Source organism: Micropterus salmoides, unplaced genomic scaffold (genome assembly GCF_014851395.1).
Source record: "Micropterus salmoides isolate LMB-PRFRI ecotype aquatic unplaced genomic scaffold, ASM1485139v1 Ms_hic_scaffold_3, whole genome shotgun sequence".
In the NCBI taxonomy this organism is placed as follows: Eukaryota; Metazoa; Chordata; class Actinopteri; order Centrarchiformes; family Centrarchidae; genus Micropterus; species Micropterus salmoides.
In genome coordinates this window covers 33,821,729-33,839,083 of record NW_024042261.1, presented here as the reverse complement: position 1 = coordinate 33,839,083, position 17,355 = coordinate 33,821,729, and the positions used below count along the sequence as shown (strand labels likewise).

At 38.7% G+C, this 17,355-nt stretch overlaps 1 protein-coding gene across 1 annotated transcript; it reads left to right on the top strand.

The window, feature by feature from the left end:
• The first annotated feature begins 3,425 nt into the window (after nt 1-3,425).
• On the top strand, nt 3,426-16,976 carry LOC119882485 (voltage-dependent T-type calcium channel subunit alpha-1H-like). The gene is made up of 31 exons (XM_038692526.1): nt 3,426-3,596; nt 3,801-3,937; nt 4,173-4,261; nt 5,118-5,277; nt 5,498-5,822; nt 6,131-6,223; nt 6,996-7,162; nt 7,556-7,613; nt 7,697-7,822; nt 8,336-8,484; nt 8,893-9,078; nt 9,192-9,351; nt 9,463-9,618; nt 9,712-9,789; nt 9,899-10,015; nt 10,281-10,366; nt 10,828-10,951; nt 11,174-11,242; nt 11,395-11,579; nt 11,770-11,896; nt 12,116-12,241; nt 12,585-12,674; nt 12,809-12,986; nt 13,469-13,620; nt 13,742-13,851; nt 13,940-14,073; nt 14,178-14,236; nt 14,750-14,828; nt 15,033-15,154; nt 16,116-16,274; nt 16,480-16,976. The coding sequence occupies exons 1-31, from the start codon at nt 3,453-3,455 to the stop codon at nt 16,600-16,602; spliced, it is 4,068 nt and encodes a 1,355-aa protein (XP_038548454.1). The 5' UTR covers nt 3,426-3,452; the 3' UTR covers nt 16,603-16,976.
• The last annotated feature ends 379 nt before the right edge of the window (nt 16,977-17,355 follow it).

The window sequence follows — 17,355 nt, the reverse complement described above, 5'->3', positions numbered from 1 at the left end:
TGAGCTTCGCACGTCTTCCCTGTTAATGTTAGCTACCTAGGAAAGGTAATACTTAGACTTTCTGAAAGGTGATACCAAGTGGACAACAGTGTGACCGCAGCCAAGTTTTCGTCTTTATCGTCTGGTAAGTGCTTTTGCTCAGTTTGTGATTTCCATGTAATTAATCGCTGTTTTTTTCCTCTAAATGCTACTTGAGAGATTAACATTACATTGATTATCATGTCCTGATGTTAGGTTAAAGAAGGTGATTTAATAATAACTAACGTTAAGTAACTTAATGTTATAGCTAATGTTACCTTTACAACAGACTTCTTCTAAGTTATGCAACAAAAAACGCTGCATCCATATCAGGTTGCCAAAGTTAGCTTCATTCTATTCATGATCATTTCATCATGTTAGTACATTCAATTAAAACACAATTTAGAGTCATATTCATTTGCCACCAGACAGTCGCAAGGCAAACACTATTTCCCTTAAACGCACAGTAGGATAAAGTGCAAAGAAAACATTGAATTCTTTACTAAATTAACACAGAAATCAATGTTTAAAGGGCAAATAAGGAAACACATTGAAACATCACATAGTAGGATGCTGTGCATATGGGGATTTGTAGTTTTTGCTGCTAATATACTCATACACACAAACTAAATGTTAGTTTTACTCCTATTAATTATTCTCTAATAAGTTATATGTGTTGTATACCATTTGTGTGGACTGTAATGTTTAGTATGTTTTAAATATGTTGTGTGGACTGTAATGTTTAGTATGTTTTTAAATATGTTGTGTGGACTGTAATGTTTAGTATATTTTTAAATATGTTGTGTGGACTGTAATGTTTAGTATGTTTTAAATATGTTGTGTGGACTGTAATGTTTAGTATGTTTTAAATACGTTGTGTGGACTGTAATGTTCAACTTAGTATGTTTTTAAATACGTTGTGTGTACTGTAATGTTCAACTTAGTATATTTTTAAATGTGTCGATGTTTGTGGATTGTAATGTTTAGTATGTTTTTAAATTTTGGGAGCCTAACAAATAAACAAATATTGTTTAATTTCCCTCGCGACTTCTAGAATGTGAGGGCTGAAACTGTTGATAATTGATCATTTTAGTGTTTACTCTGCAAAAACTCTTGAGCTTCGCACGTCTTCCCTGTTAATGTTAGCTACCTAGGAAAGGTAATACTTTCTGAAAGGTGATACCAAGTGGTTTAAATAATAACTAATGTCAAGTAACTTAATGTTATAGCTAACCTTACCTTTACTTAAGATTCTACCTAAACACATTTTGATAACTTTAGCTGTCAGGACGCAAAATCGAGCCCGTAGTTACAGAGAAGGCATTTTGATAGTGTTGCTATGTGTTAACTAACTCACAGTCCGTCTGTAAGTTGACGTTGGGGCACTCAGCATCTGTAACGTTAGTCGACTCTTTGGTGTTTTTCAGTTAGTTAACACTAGCTAATCCTCTAAAGTTAGCATCACAGAATCTAGCAGGTTACAGATGAGATTGAAGCGATCAAAGTTTACAACATATTTAAACATATTAGCTAACGTACATGATTTAAAACAGCTAACGTTAAAGGTGTGGAATAAAAAATAAAGTCTGATAATGTTACAGTTGATGGTGGTTGGGGTGGATCGACATTAACTGTGATGAAGATTATCCAAAAGTCATTGATCTCCTTGTTTTAATTAATAGCCTGTAACGTTTGAACTGAATACGGCTGTTTATTGTTTTGTTTATCCAACTTTCTAAAGCAGCTAAAAGTTATGCTTTAAACCGCTAGCTAACACTTAGCCACCTGATGCTAACGTTACTTCAACTTTTCCATTTAGCTAACTCACTGGTTAATTTTACCTGAACAAACTTTCATCAGTCGTTAAACATTTGGGCCGAGTTTCTTATTTTTGTGTCTGCTATTCATGTCTATCAGGTAACAGAACTATCAAAGGCTAAGTTACCTTGTAGCAGCTAAGGAGCTAATGTTAGCTTACAGTAACTTCAAGTTATTAAATCATTGTAACGTTAACCTTACCTGTTTTGAGTAACTGTGATTCACTTGCCGCAATTTTGAGCGTCTAAAGAAGAAAATGCATAGAGAAACGGGTAAAGAAACATCACCGCCACAAGTGTACTGTTGAAGTATGCATAATGAGAAGTTTTAGTTTTGATACTTTAGGCTTAACTCAGGATTGTTTTCTTGTAATGAAGTATTTTGTAGTGTAGTATTACTTTAACTCAAGTAAAGATCATTCAGGCAACTTGTGTTTTTGCGCTGAAGCTTTTAGCCAATATTACTTGTTATAATAGAGGTGAATGGAAATTTGTTTGTGGTGCCCATAGCACTGAAAAATTACACTTCAGAAACCAAACAACAGTATGTCTTTACAGGAACAATGTCCCAGATCCTTTTAAATATGTTGTTTTATTTGTGGCTTTTGTCTGTCTCTCAGCCATCCCGGCTGTTCTTATCTGTGACACCATGAAGGTGGAACAAGCTACCACATGCCATCAGAGCAGGGGCGTCCCTCTCAAAATTCAACACGCTCTTGAAAACTCATCTCTTCCGAGAACACTTTCTCTTGTAACACCTCTAACCCCTAACCTCTATCATGCACTTCCTGTGCCCTTCCTCTTCTATCCCCATGACAATTCTTTTATTGATTGCACTATTTTGTTAACTCTTACTTCCTTCCCTAGGTATTTACTCCATTGATGCCATATGTGCTATTAGCGCTTACTAGTATTTATTGCTGCCCTTACTAGTATGTATTGTCAGTTGTAGTTGATTTTGTGCTGTGTTGATGCTTGTATGCTGTTCCTCAAATGTAAGTCGCTTTGGATAAAAGCGTGAGTAAATGTATTGTAATGTCTCTCCCTTCATGTTCCTCTGTCGCATGCCTGCTTTCCCCTGTTTTACCCCTTCCTCTCTTCACCTCTTTCTAACACTTTATTTTTGACCTCCCTCCAGAGAAAGCGTACTTGAACTTTATCATGACTGATTCTGAGGGTCAGAAGGAGGAGCCGGAGGAGGTGGCGCTCACTGTCCCAGAACAATTTCCCAACTCAAACTCTGTCTCCAAGGAGGAGGAGCGGCCCTACCACCACTTAGCCCCTGTGGTTTGGCACTGCTTGAAACAAACAACAAGACCCCGTAACTGGTGTCTGCAAATGACCCAGAGACCATATCCTTTTTTACTGCTAGGAGTCTAAAAATGCCAAAAATGTATCCATCGTCAACTGCTTATCCTGCGTATAGGGCCGCCCACCAGAAATGTATGAGTAGTAATAATAATACAAAGAAATTTCAAGCTTTACTATATATACCATTAAAATATTTGCTGTTGTATCTAAAGGATTCACAGGCGTCTCTTTCTCACCTGTCTGACTGACAGATAAAAACTTTATTAATCCCCTTAGGTTCTTCTAGTATGTAATCCTCCTTTGTTGATGAATTATATCATATTATATTGTGTTATGACCTTAACCTCTTCCTCCACGTGGTTGGATAATGTGTACATACTGATAGTCCTGCTTAACTGTGTGACTCTGGGCATGTACAAGCCCTGTGAAGAGACGAACATCATCCTAGAGGTCAGTGTGACCCCTGCACTGTTATTAGTGGACACTGGCAGTGGAATGTACATTTACTGTGTGTGAGACCAGCTAAATTATTAACATAAAAGGCTAAAGATAATCAAAATGTGCTTCTCTATTAGTAACAATAGTACTTTGTCACCATTGTTGTTTCTGCTGTATGTTTAATGGTACATTTTTTCTTTTATCTTGTTTGGCCAGGTATTGGAGGATTTAACTTTTGCTTTCTCCATGGTGGAAATGCTCATCAAGATGGTGGCCCTGGGAGTCTTTGGCTATGAAGGAAGTTACTTTAGCAACAACTGGAACAAGTTTGACTTCTTCATCAACTTGGCAAAGTTAGTATCCCACAATGCCTGTGGCTCACACGGACAAGTCACTATGCGTTTCCTTGGTTACCTTAGGAAAGCATCATATTTAATTTCTTGGTTTTAAGCGGGACTGTCTATATTTTAGAAAAGGCATTCCTCAAAATTCCTCTAATGTTTTTATATTCAGTATTGGAATGTGTGTAATACATATTATGAAAAATAAGACTCATCTCCCTGTTTCTGTCTGCAACTGTCCCTTCAGGATGTTGGAGTTTATTCTGGCTACTTTTGGGATCCGCATACCAATCTGTCAGGCACTCAGGCCAATACAACTGATCGGCAGAGTATCAAGTAAGTCAAAACTTTAATGAGTCCTGTCGGAAACAAGCTAGACTCTCCCCAACACACCTACGGAGCAGTTGACCAATCACAACAGAGTGGGCCAGCTGACCAATCAGAGCAGACTGGGATTTTTAGGGAGCTAAAACAGAACGGAGAGAGGGTGAACAGTAAAGCATGTAAACCTATTCAAGTAAGACCCCCCCCAAATAAAAGTATGAACTTGAAAATGATCATCAAATGGCTTCTTTAAAGGGGATTAATTTTGTATTTTCAAATACTACAATGTATTTTTCTGCATTTTATAAAATGCTAAAGGTAAGTATTTTTTCTTTCTACATTTATTTGAGGGGTATTTTGTATTTTGTGACAAGATGCATTTAAATGTACCGTTGACCATCTTTGTATGTTGTCATGTTAATCTTGTGGATAATTATATTAGTGAAAGATTTCCAGATTTCACTGTGGCTCAGCTGTGATGAACCTCCCAAAGCAGTCTGCTTCTTTCCACTTCACCTTCTGATCTTTGTTACGTTTGAGATTGGACAGTAATTCAGATTCAATCTGGTAATTAGCCATGTGCAAAATGGAATTTAAGAACTACTGCATGCTGTGTACTATAATGTACTATATTTAACAAAAACAGTAGGCCCTACACAATTTCTGAAATTGGAACAAACCAGAGTCAGAGCCAAATGCATGTGGATTCAAAAGGACTTTTCTCCTGCAAGAGCACAGGATAGACAGGGCAGCAAATGCCCATGTCTGCATACGTACGTGTGTGTGTGTGTGTGTGTGTGTGTGTGTGTTTGACGTGAAGTATTAGTAAAAATAAATTGTGACCGGATCTTTTTGTGTTTTGGTGCAGGCATGCGAGACATGGTGTCAGTCCTCTTGAACACTGTGCCGATGCTTACAAATTTTCTCCTCCTCTACCTCTTTGTCATCCACATCTTCTCTGTTGTGGGAGTTGAGCTGTGGGCGGGGCAGCTGCTCAACCGCTGCTTCCTGGGTGAAGACATTCCTGCGTAAGGAAATTGCTTCTCTGGAGTAGACGTTGCACAAATGGCCTCAATATATTGCTGTTATTTACAATTTAATATGTAATGTGATAAGCAACAGCAAATCCTCACTATAACCAGCGAATGTTTGGTACTTTTGCAAACACCCTGTCATGTCAAAACTAAAAAAACCTATATTACAGCAATTCTCGTGTGTATAAGCTGTTACCATTCTTTTTCTATACAGAATGTACAACGTGTCCTTGAGTCCATACTACAAGTCCAAGAACGATGAATATTTCCCATTTATCTGTTCGCCTGCTGACAAGCATGGGATGTTACACTGCCATGATGTTCCAGCTTACAAAAAGGATGGGAAAACCTGCTCATTGGCTGCACCCCACCATGTTTCATCTCTGAATGAGTTAGTCCCTACGGGGGCTGGGGCCAGTGCCAACGCCTGTGTGAACTGGAACTTGTACTACAATGTCTGTCGCGCTGGGGACCACAACCCTCACTTGGGAGCCGTCAACTTTGATCACATCGCCTATGCCTGGTTAGCTATATTCCAGGTAAGAGGGGCTTTGATATGTGCAGAAATACATTTGGATGTGGACATGCTGAAGAAAAAACATGGAGAGCAGTCAGAATTCTGTGCACTTGTCAGACATGAACTTTATGGTTCTCGTGGGTTTTGTAGGATGGTGTGGGACTGACGATCTGTCTGTCATCCTCTACCACCGGTCTATATCATTTAGCATCATAGAGTCATAGCAAAGTCTAGCTTTCCTCTGGCTGGAGAGAGCTGATTAAAGTGTTGTTAAAATGTAGCCACATAGTAATATTTTATTTGCGTCCCTCTCTGTCTTCTCTTCCCCAGGTTGTCACGATGGAAGGATGGATGGAGATCATGTTTTATGTTATGGATTGTTATTCCTTCTGGAGTTTCATATTTTTCATACTCGTCACCATTGTAAGTACCCACTTAGTTAACAACCTTATTATTTGACCCTCCTCTTCTCAAAACACTACCTCAAAATTATGTTTTGGTATTCTTCCAGACTGATCAATTTGGTCTGTAAAGATGGTTAAATAACTTCACTGACATCTATGCAAATTCAACAGCAGCAGCAAAATACACTGAGATTTGACTTTTCGTCTAAAATATGGTCTTGTTTTAACCAGACGAAGGACCAAACCAAACCCCTGCAGCATTTAATAAGCATTGACCAAGTGAATCCCACATTTTCACTGTAATGCTGGCCTGCTACAGTTTTTCTTTAAATAACTTGGCTTTTTTGGAGGAGAGAAAGCCATCTGGTAACTGTACATTAGTACGAGTTTTATGCTAAGCTCAACAGCAGATGGGAGTTAAGTCAGAAGATCCAGTTAAATATGCCATTATATTAAAAATGTTCTGAATGCTCTAAACTTATCAACTTGACTTGGGCCATTTAGTTTCAGGATGAGAAGCAATAATTGAAATATACATTCATTGAAATATCATTTACACAGTCAGCAAAATTGTGATTTTAAAGCTCGTCAAATAGAGTTATTGTTAACACTTGAACTGCAGTCCTGTTTAATGAACAACTAAAGTCTTTGCAGTGTTGTGTGGGTTACCTTTTCCCGGTTGGGGCTAAATTAAATTGAAGGCAGTAATCCTAAATGTGCTAATGTTGCTGGTGCAATTTCTATGAAGAAGGGTTTTGCTCTAAATAGCCACTCTTTACTTCCCCAACCAGATGGGCTCCTTTATCTTGATGAACGTGTGCGCAGTCGTCATCGCCACCCAGTTCTCTTTGAGTATGGAAAGGAAGAAAGGACAGCCTCGTGCTGACGCTGTGTTCATCACTATGCTCTGTGACAAGTTAACCTGCTGGCTGCGGAGGATCTCCAGTAGATGCAACAGGTCAGAAAGTGTAAATGTACTTTTTGAAAGTAGCACTTAAAACATTTTGTTGTGTTTGTGGTCAGATTTGTAGTCTGCAGTGGAATGTGTGTATAACCATGTAAGATTATGTCAAAAAAATTGTTTCCGGAAAAGGTTTAAATTAATTTTGGATATTACTCTTGTTCAGCGTGCTTGCTTCTTCGGGTCTCACTGTGTCTTTGTGTCTGGAGCATTTTGGTACAATGTCTTATGTTCTTAATCATTTAGTTTGCATTACAGACACAAATGAACTAATGCATTCAGAAGCAAACAAACACGCAACACACACTATCAGGGGGAAAAAAAACTTAAGTCGGGCAAAGAACACCCTCTATTTTCAGTTATTGTTATGTCTTGTCCTTTTACCAACAGACATCGTAACAAGGTGCACCCAAAAAGCAGGGCAGGCAACTTGAAAAGGTCCTTATTGGTGAGTGTAGTCAGCACCTTTCTGCAGCAGCATTGTTGCCTCAATAACGACGAGGTCACTTCACTGACTCCCCTATCTTTCAGGCTCAGGCCTGGATACCCATCAAGAAAACAGCTGAGAGGACCGTCAACAGTAAACTCTTTGACCGAGTGATCATGTTTACTGTTTCCCTCTGTATACTTACCATGGTCATAGAGCACCACGGGGAGGTGAGGAGCAAAGTGTTTTTGTCTGCTTACTACTGAATCTGTCTACTTGAGACTTCTATACGTTTCAGGTGTGCAAAGTGAATGATAGACCTGAGCAGCTGAAAGGTTCAAAGCTAAAATGGCTCTGGCTGAGAGTTGCCTCAGCCGTTTCCTGTAATTCAGGAAATTCTTCAGGTGTACCACCCAAGTAAAAGAAACCTGCATTTGGATTTAAGTATTTTGTCATGCTGGGGACGAAGAGAGATACTTTGTAAATTCTATCCTGATCTTACAACATTAGGAACCCCAACAGGAATACTAGAATGAGATAGAAACTACTTAATTTTCCTCTTCTTCCTTTACGTAAATATTATTTCTTGCTTATTTTGTATTAATTGCTTGTCTTATCACCCTCCCCATCCTCTTTGCATTCTCACGTTATTTTGCTTTCTTTTGTCCCCTCTCTCCATCTGGATCTCTCTGTCCTGTTTGTCTTCCTCTTGTTTTGTTTTTTTCCATCTTCTCTTCCTACAGCCTGAGGAGATGATCCGTGTGTTACAGATCAGTAACCTCATCTTCACCATTATATTTGCTGTGGAGGCTGTCTTAAAGCTGCTGGCTCTCACGTGGAAATACTTTACAGACCGACACAACGTCTTTGACTTTGTCATCGTTATCGTCAGGTAATATATTCCCATGCAGTCTGACTTTTGACCTCCGCTTATTGCTTTGACTTGTAATATGTGCCATTATTGAAATTTTCATTATATCCATACTTCATAGTTTAGTGTTGGACTCTCCATAGAGCCAACCATTTTGTGTTTTTGACCATGGCACACAAAAACCTGCTGCAGTATTAAGCTAAATCCCTTGTGTCTATCATATTGGAAGTGGATGACACTGACTCAGCAATGTCAGACTTCAGTGCTTGGAATACAATGTATTTCAGCATTAGTAACTAGTATTAGCAACAGGCTGGATTTAAATAGTATTATCACAATATTACCTATAATCTCAAGATATAGCATATTAAATCAGACAGAAGTTGCCAACAGCGTATTAAAATGTGTCTGTTTGTGGGTTTTTTTCAGTTTGTGGGAGCTAATTGTTAAAACTGATGGCAGGTTGTCAGTTCTGCGGGCATTTCGCCTGCTGCGGTTTGTGAAGTTGGTTCACTTCTTCCCTTACCTGAAGAAACAGCTGCAAGTGCTGACTAGTACCATGAAAGGGGCAGCCCCACTCTGTGGGCTACTGTTGTTTGTCATTTTCGTTTTTAGGCAAGTACACTATGCATACACAAAAATCTATTGTAGACCTACAATATTGTAATGCTTCAGGAAAACCCAAATGCTTGTCTATTACTAAAATGATGATCACCCATAGGATGCAGACATTTCAAAGATTCTGACTGGATGTTCTCGTTTCTTTGCAGTGTACTGGGTATGCAGCTGTTTGGTTGTAAACTGAAGTTCAAGACACCAGACGGAGTCATCATCCCTGACCGAAAAAACTTTGACACCCTGAGCTGGTCCATGGTCACAGTGTTCCAGGTTAGTTTTTGACTTCACAATTTGTGCCCTCCTCATTTTACTGCATCATCATGCAAGTTGTGCCTCAATCTCTGTCTCTGTTACTCTCTTCTATTAAATATATCAATCCAGCTTCTGACTCTGGAGGACTGGAATCTGGTTCTATACAAAGCCATGGCTGCTACCTCCCCATGGGCCGCTCTCTACTTTATTGCGGTCAATATCTTTGGAAAACATGTTTTTCTCAATGTTCTTGTGGGCATAGTGGTTGAGAACTTCCAGGCCAAGGTAAGGCCTTCTTTCTTAGTTTTCTCCAAGAGCTTGATTTTTTAAAACTTGACTGAAAAACAACATGGCCATCTTTATTTCCTGTTGTTCCAGCGCTCCTCAAGTTCTGATCAAGCCACCAGCTCCCCTCCAAACAACTTGTCACCTTCACAGACAGAAAACAAGAAAAATGTAAGTTCCTATGAGTCATATAATTCAGACTGTGGTTTTTGAGCTAGTGCTTATGTTGACTAACTTTCTTACACTTACCTTTGCTCATCTCTGTTTCATGTTGTTCCAGGACCCCTCAGCCCCCGACCAAGACTGCTCTTTCTCTCACCCTGGGCCCAGCAGATCCACTGTGATTAACTCAGCCCCCAAGGAAGACTCTGCACCTGTAGATTCTGATGGGGACAATGTAAGTTCCTAAGAGTGAAAGTTTTCAAAGTCTGGTTTGCGACTCAACTGAGAGTTAACTCTTGGTGAAGATTTAACAAGATTTACAACAATGTGAATAGGTGGTGCGATCAAAGCTGCTTTGGGATTTAACAAATTTTCACTTTGCCTCTATTCTTAGCAACATTTTGCTAGTGTACCACACCTCTTCAGTGTTGCTGTATTCTTCAGAATATTGTTTTTCATGTTTTGAATAAAGAGAGGTGACTGATTTTTCACCCCTGCAGAGATCTTTGAACCTTATCCAGAAAGTGCGCCGCTGGTGCAAAGAGCATGAAGAGTGGTCGTTCTACGTGTTGTCTCCAGAGAACAGGTGATTCTCACACACACCAAAACAACAACTAATTTCACTGTCATTCTCTTAAATCCTGGTGTCATTTGGCAATCTTAGTGTTTCATTCGGCCCAAATGAAATGATTGGTTGGCTGATCTACCTGCGTGCACTCTGCCCTGGAGTGGCTTTAAAGGGAGGCCTGAAAGGAGGGGGTGGCATTTTTTTGGTTGGATGCTTTCAAAATCTAGTTACCGACCTACTGCAGCTTTAATCCATCTATTCATTTTCTGCCAGGTATCAGGGTCCATTATGCGTTACCGTGATTATTTATATCATTAGGAATTAATGTTATATACTGCTGGGAACTAAAGACAAAATATGATATACTAATAAATATGTAAATTCTACACATAATGTGCTTTTCCATCATGCTTTCATACACTGACCAGTAAGATGATGAAACGGGTATTAAAAGTAATCCTTTGTTTCACTGACTGTAGGTTCCGTATCTGTTGCCATCGTGTGATCTCTCACAAGATGTTCGACCGCATAATTCTGCTCTTCATTCTCCTGAACTGTGTCACCATTACTTTTGAGATGCCTGGCATAGACCCTAAAAGCATGGTGAGACACACATATACTGCATGTAACCTACAACTGTTACTGCAGACAGGGATATACAGTGAACCCTCACGGAGTATTTGGACACACACACACACACACACCTATCCAATCAAGCTGGACATGATGTATTTATTAATAAAACAACTGATATGTAATAGTAGTTTGATCAGATGTAATACAAAATACGCACAGGTTAAAAATGAATCTCATTCTGCCCTTTAGGAGCGATGGTTGCTGGATTTCTCTAGTGATCTATTCTCTGCTATCTTCCTGGTAGAGATGCTTGTTAAGGTAAGCATTAGTTTTGTTTTTTAACTGTAGAAATGATGTTTTTTTTACCTTAAAATCTATTTTTGTAGCTCAGATTTTCAGCTGATTTTCAGTGTTTTGAGGAATCTATATTGTTTTAATTTTAAATCGGTGTATTGTTGCTTTAATACCAGGTTCTAGCTTTTGGTTTGATAATTGGAAAGCAGAGCTACTTCCGGTCTTCCTGGAATATGGTGGATGGTTTCTTGGCGATTCTGTCTTTAGCCCACTTCATCATCATTCTGGTCAGTACAGCTGACGATCACATGCTGGCCATCCTCAAAGTGTTACGCCTAATACGCACACTTCGCCCACTGAGGTACATCATTCATTTCTGTGTATATTTGATGTTTGTTTTCTGTTTGTTTGTGTTGATACCAGTTAACATCTTCATTTCCTGTCTGTGTGTAAGCATCCCATGTTATTTCATATTTAATATCGTGTTTGTGTCTGTAGTTGCATGTGCTGCCTCTTACAAACATGTGTTTATTTATGTTTGTGTGTTCCAGGGTGATCAAGCGAGCTCCGAAACTGAAGCTGGCTGTTGATGCTCTAATGGCCTCGGTTAAACCCATCAGGAACATCCTTCTCATTTGCTGTGCCTTCTTCTTCTTCTATGGTATCCTTGGGGTGCAGGTAAGTTGACACACACACACACACACAACCACATAGTTTCTTTTACCCTGACAGACAGTCAAGCTATAAAAAGGAACAACGTGATCCCTGGTCAGTTTTTAGTCAAGCACTCATAGTAAACACCTATTAGCTTTGATGCAGCTGAGATGATATCAGGACAGTGATAAAATAACACTACAGACACTCTCTGTCTGTCTTTATCTCACACAAACACTGTAGTTGTTCAGAGGGAAGTTCTACTACTGTGTGGGCGAGGACATAAGAAACATCACCACCAAGATTGAATGCCTGGCGGCCAACTATCTCTGGGTACGAAGGAAGTACAACTTCGACAACCTGCTTCAGGTACAGACTAACCCACCGAGTACACAGGGCAGGTTTTAGATTTTGTCATAAAAATCATGTTCAGCCAATCAGCATGATCACATGATCTATCGTTATGTAAATTATGATGGAGATTTGAAACTAGGATTTCCAAAGGATCTCTTACTCTCTACAGTAACACAGTCAGATAATTACACTGGATGATGTATGTACTCACTGAGTGCTGTCTGTTTTCTTTTTAAGTTGGTTAAACAAAAGCACCATATTCATCTAACTGTAATGAAGGTCTTTACTGGAGAAAGAAATGGTAGGACCTGGGCAACAAAGTGTTGACTTACCAGTTATTTCTCTGTTTCCCATTCAGGCTCTGATGAGCTTGTTTGTAATGTTCTCTAAAGATGGCTGGGTGAACATCATGTATGATGGGCTGGATGCTGTGGGAGTGGACCAACAGGTATTTCTGCTGGCAAAGTAACTTATTGATGTGTTTACACTGTTATTTATACAAAAGTTGTTTTGACAACCTTCTATAGACAGCAGTGTAATAAATGCGCCCTTGATGTCTCCTCTCTACTCTTCTCCTCTCAGCCTGTGAGGAATCACAACGAATGGATGCTGCTCTACTTTATCTCCTTCATGATTATAAGCTTCCTTCTGCTCGACATGTTTATTGGTGTAATGGTGGAGACCTTCCACCAGTGTCAGCAGAATCATAAAAGAACTGATGGAGAGTTACTAGAAGAGGGAGGAAAAGTCCAGTGCAACAGTAAGGAGAATGAAGGGGCTTGTTGGCGGTCTATTTTTCTGAGCATTGCCTTTCAGAGTCTAACAAACAAATGAGAATGACTGGTTAGGTCATGCAAACAGTGGCTGATCATATTGGCCAGGGAGATGCATGTATTCGGACTGGTTTCGACCAGTGGGTTTAACAGAGGTAAAAACAGCTGCCTGCCGCAGCTGGATGTAACATTGATGAGATGATGATAGTGAACCAAAACAGTAAAGTGGGGACCATAAAACCAGCGTTGAAATGCTCTGTAGACCTGAGATGAACTGCAGAATGGTGTGATAATCCTCTTTGTTTTCATCACTTTGAGTGACTCCTTTTGCATGCAAGTACCCATGTGATCCATTGTTGGTGTAATAATAATATTGATTAGAGTAGCTCTAAATGTTTTTAGTGTTTTTTACATATTTCTTTTTCTGTGTGTACATCTGAATGCATCTTTGTGTGTGTGTGTGTTCCAGAGCCTGCACAGATTCCATATTACGCACACTACTCCTACATACGTCGAGCTATTCATTCTCTGTGTAGCAGCAGCTTCTTGGACCTCTTCATGACTGTCATCATTGTCATCAGTGTTGTGATAATGGCTGTCCAACATTACAATCAACCTCCGGTAATGCACACACACATTCACTGTCTGCAGGAGTTGCAAGATCCGAACTGCCACAAAAAATGTATTTGGATTTGCACTGACTCTGTGAGGCGATAAAATAAACCTTTGTGTGTCTGCTCAGTATATAGGGAAGATTACAGAGTATTCCTTCTATGTGGTCACCTTCATCATGATCACTGAAGTCCTGCTGAAGCTCGTGGCGTTTGGCATATGGAGGTTCATAAAAATCAGGTGACACAGTAGAATGAGCAAGAAATTAGTTTCCTTTATTTGCATTTGTGTGTAAGCACCTGAAGTGTTTAATGACGTTTGTGTTTAGATGGAATCTGCTGGACGTTGCTGTACTCGTGGTTTCCATCGTCAGCATCGTTTTGCACCAGATCAATATGACAGACATAGTTCCCATTAATCCCAGCATCCTGAGAGTTTGTAGAATATTCAGACTAGTACGAGGTACTATACACACACTCAAAGTAAAATCTTCTGAAGTTCTAAAGGTACCTTTGGGTGACAAATATAAATACGTTATCTGTGACAACTCTTGTGTCTCTCTTCAGTCCTGAAGCTCAAAAAGCTACGAGTTCTGCTAAAAACCATCATAAAGACTCTTTCACAGGTAAACACAGACACTGAGGGATTTATTTATTCTTTTGTCTAAATAAATCGATATAAATGATTTGGTTTTACAGAGCTCTTGCTGCATTTGTGCTTGATTTACGTTTATGTAATGTTTACCCATGTTACAGTATGAAGATTCTGTCCCTGAGGTATCTCTGGGTATCATATTATCCCGTGTCTACACACTAGAAACCCTGCGACCGTGCTGTGCACGCCAGTCAGTTTTATTTTAACATTTGCATGTTAATAAAAACTAATCACATCAGATAGGGCCAAATTTTTGGCCTTCATAAAACAAGTTGGCTGTACAGCAAGTGATCACTGATCAATTAAAGGTATCCAGTCCTTTTAAGCTCAACAGATGGAGGAAGTTTGTAATCATAGCCTGTCTCAAATAAAGTAGTTCCTTTTAGTTGAGGTACAAAAAGGCTCCAGCCCCTGGTTGAGAATTTAGAGTATCTACATCTTAGTGTTTGTTGTGCAGGAGATCTAACGCTGATTTTGATTCCAGGTTGGAAATATTTGTCTGCTCTTCACATTCTTCTTTTACATCTACGCTGCGGTGGGAGTGGAGCTCTATGGCAAGCTAGGTAAGTTACACTACTAGCAGAACACACCTTCACACGGGGTTACTGCAAAGGATCATGGTTCCAGAGCTGATCCCAGATTTGCCCAGTATCCACATAGTTGACAAGGAAATCCAGAAACCCTTTAGCTAATCCTCAAGGAGAGTCAGCCTCAGGAGGCAGCCTAGTAAATACCAATGCTGTGCTGTGTGCCTCTGTGTTTATCAGCATGCAATGATGACCACCCGTGCCTGGGTTTACAAGATGAAGTCAACTTCAGACATTTTGGGGTGGCCCTGATCACGCTGTACGGCCTATGCACCGGAGACAACTGGAACGTGATTTTGAAAGTATGTACTCACTCCCTCATGAATACACACAAGTTCTATACATACAGCATTGTATCCCCTAACCACTCAGAAAGCAGTGATGTTCAAACCTAGTTATGTAAGGGAGAGTACCAAACAGTCACAAGCATTGAATGTTTAACTTTGAAGGGAATTATCCCACTTATGGCCAACAAAATGCCACATGTAATCAAATAAAAAATATCATCATCAAGTTCAATACCGGTGGTTTAATTTGGAACTACAAACAAACACCTTCATCAAAGGTTATTTAAAGTTAATCCACACCTACCAGCCAATGGGATCACTCCAAAGTGACTGAGTGATTTGATAGGACGACTTGCGGGGGTTGTTTTAAAAAGTGAGATGTTTTTCAGTAGTTAGAGTTTTTATTTAGTGAGGTCAGTTGATGAGCAAGAGATATTCATGGGACATCAAGTCCCCATTTCCTCATTAAAGAAACTTTGCTATTTTATGGGTCTGTGATTTCTTAATAATTTTCTGGGAAATGTTCTGTAAATAAAGTTTGGTTCTAATTATAGGGAAGATGTTGGCACAGTGTTGGCAACTTCCAATTAATTTATTTCACTTAGGTGCTAGTGTAACATAGGAAGTGTTTAGTCAGTGGACATTAAGTCAGCCAAACAATTTTTCTACAGGGAGCAAACAATTTAACATATGAAGTACATATATGAAAAATTAATAATTACATTTGATTAAAATTGAGCATTTCTTTCAACTAAACTTCTCAGGGAATCGTTTGGGGAATAGTTAGTAAATTACAGACCCATAAAATAAAGCATTACAATAATGTTGTATCCTAACTTTTGCTCTACCGTTTAGTTTCCGATTGTCAGTTTATTATAAATACTGTGGTTTCTAAGTAAGAATGATTTTGTAATGTTGCCTTCAGTCTGTGTGCCAGTCCCTCTTCCTTTCTGAATCTTGCTTTGTGTCCCTCAAGGACACACTAAGAGAATGTCATCCTGGTGAGCATGACTGTTTGAGATACCTTTCCTGGGTCTCACCGTTGTACCTCATCAGTTTCGTGGTTATGGCCCAGTTTGTGCTGGTGAACCTGGTGGTCGCATCGATCATGCAAGCGCTGGAGGACACCAAAGAGGTACGTTTGCAGTACATACATCCATTCTTTGGTTAGAACAGAAGGACTGTGCTGTGGGAGGGAACATGACAAGAACAAAATAATAATAAATACAAACTACTAATAAACAAAGCTCTGATTTCTGACTTTGACATCGTCGTACCAATGGAAGAAGAATATTTCTATATCTCACAACAAACCTACTGACTGCTGTCTTCTCCCAAAGGAGGAAGAATTGCATGGCGCTAACCGTCTCCTGGGGAGAGCGACAGACCCAGCTCCACCCACGTCAACGCAGAGGGACCCTCATAGTCATGAAGATTTACTTGTTTTAAGGAGTAATTTATAGATTTGATTAAATGCCACATGTTTTATTAGATGGCAGTTGCTTTTATCATATTTTATTAGAGTGATTTTTAAATTTCAGAATGTTTTCATCAAGTTTGTTATTTTAAGTAGAAATAGTATTTGTGTAAATAAACTGTTTATATTTGAATGAATGCCACATGTTTTATTAGATGGTAGTTGCTTTTATCATATTTTATTAGAGTGATTTTTAAATTTCAGAATGTTTTCATCAAGTTTGTTATTTTAAGTAGAAATAGTATTTGTGTAAATAAACTGTTTATATTTGAATGAATGCCACATGTTTGATTAGATGGCAGTTGCTTTTATCATATTTTATTAGAGTGATTTTTAAATTTCAGAATGTTTTCATCAAGTTTGTTATTTTAAGTAGAAATAGTATTGGTGTAAATAAACTGTTTATATTTGAATGAATGCCACATGTTTTATTAGATGGTAGTTGCTTTTATCATATTTTATTAGAGTGATTTTTAAATTGCAGAATGTTTTTATCATGTTTGTTATTTTAAGTAGAAATAATATTTGTGTAAATAAAGTGTATATATTTGATTTAATGTCACATGTTTATTTATATGGTAATTGCTGTATTGCTTTATTTTCATGTTTCTGTTCAGTAAACTGTGTGTAGATTTTTTTTTTAGTTTTTTACTTTTTATAAATTTCCAAAATAATTTTTTTAATAAATGTATCCAACTTTACACCTCAACAACTGTTTTAACATTTTTATGCACTATTT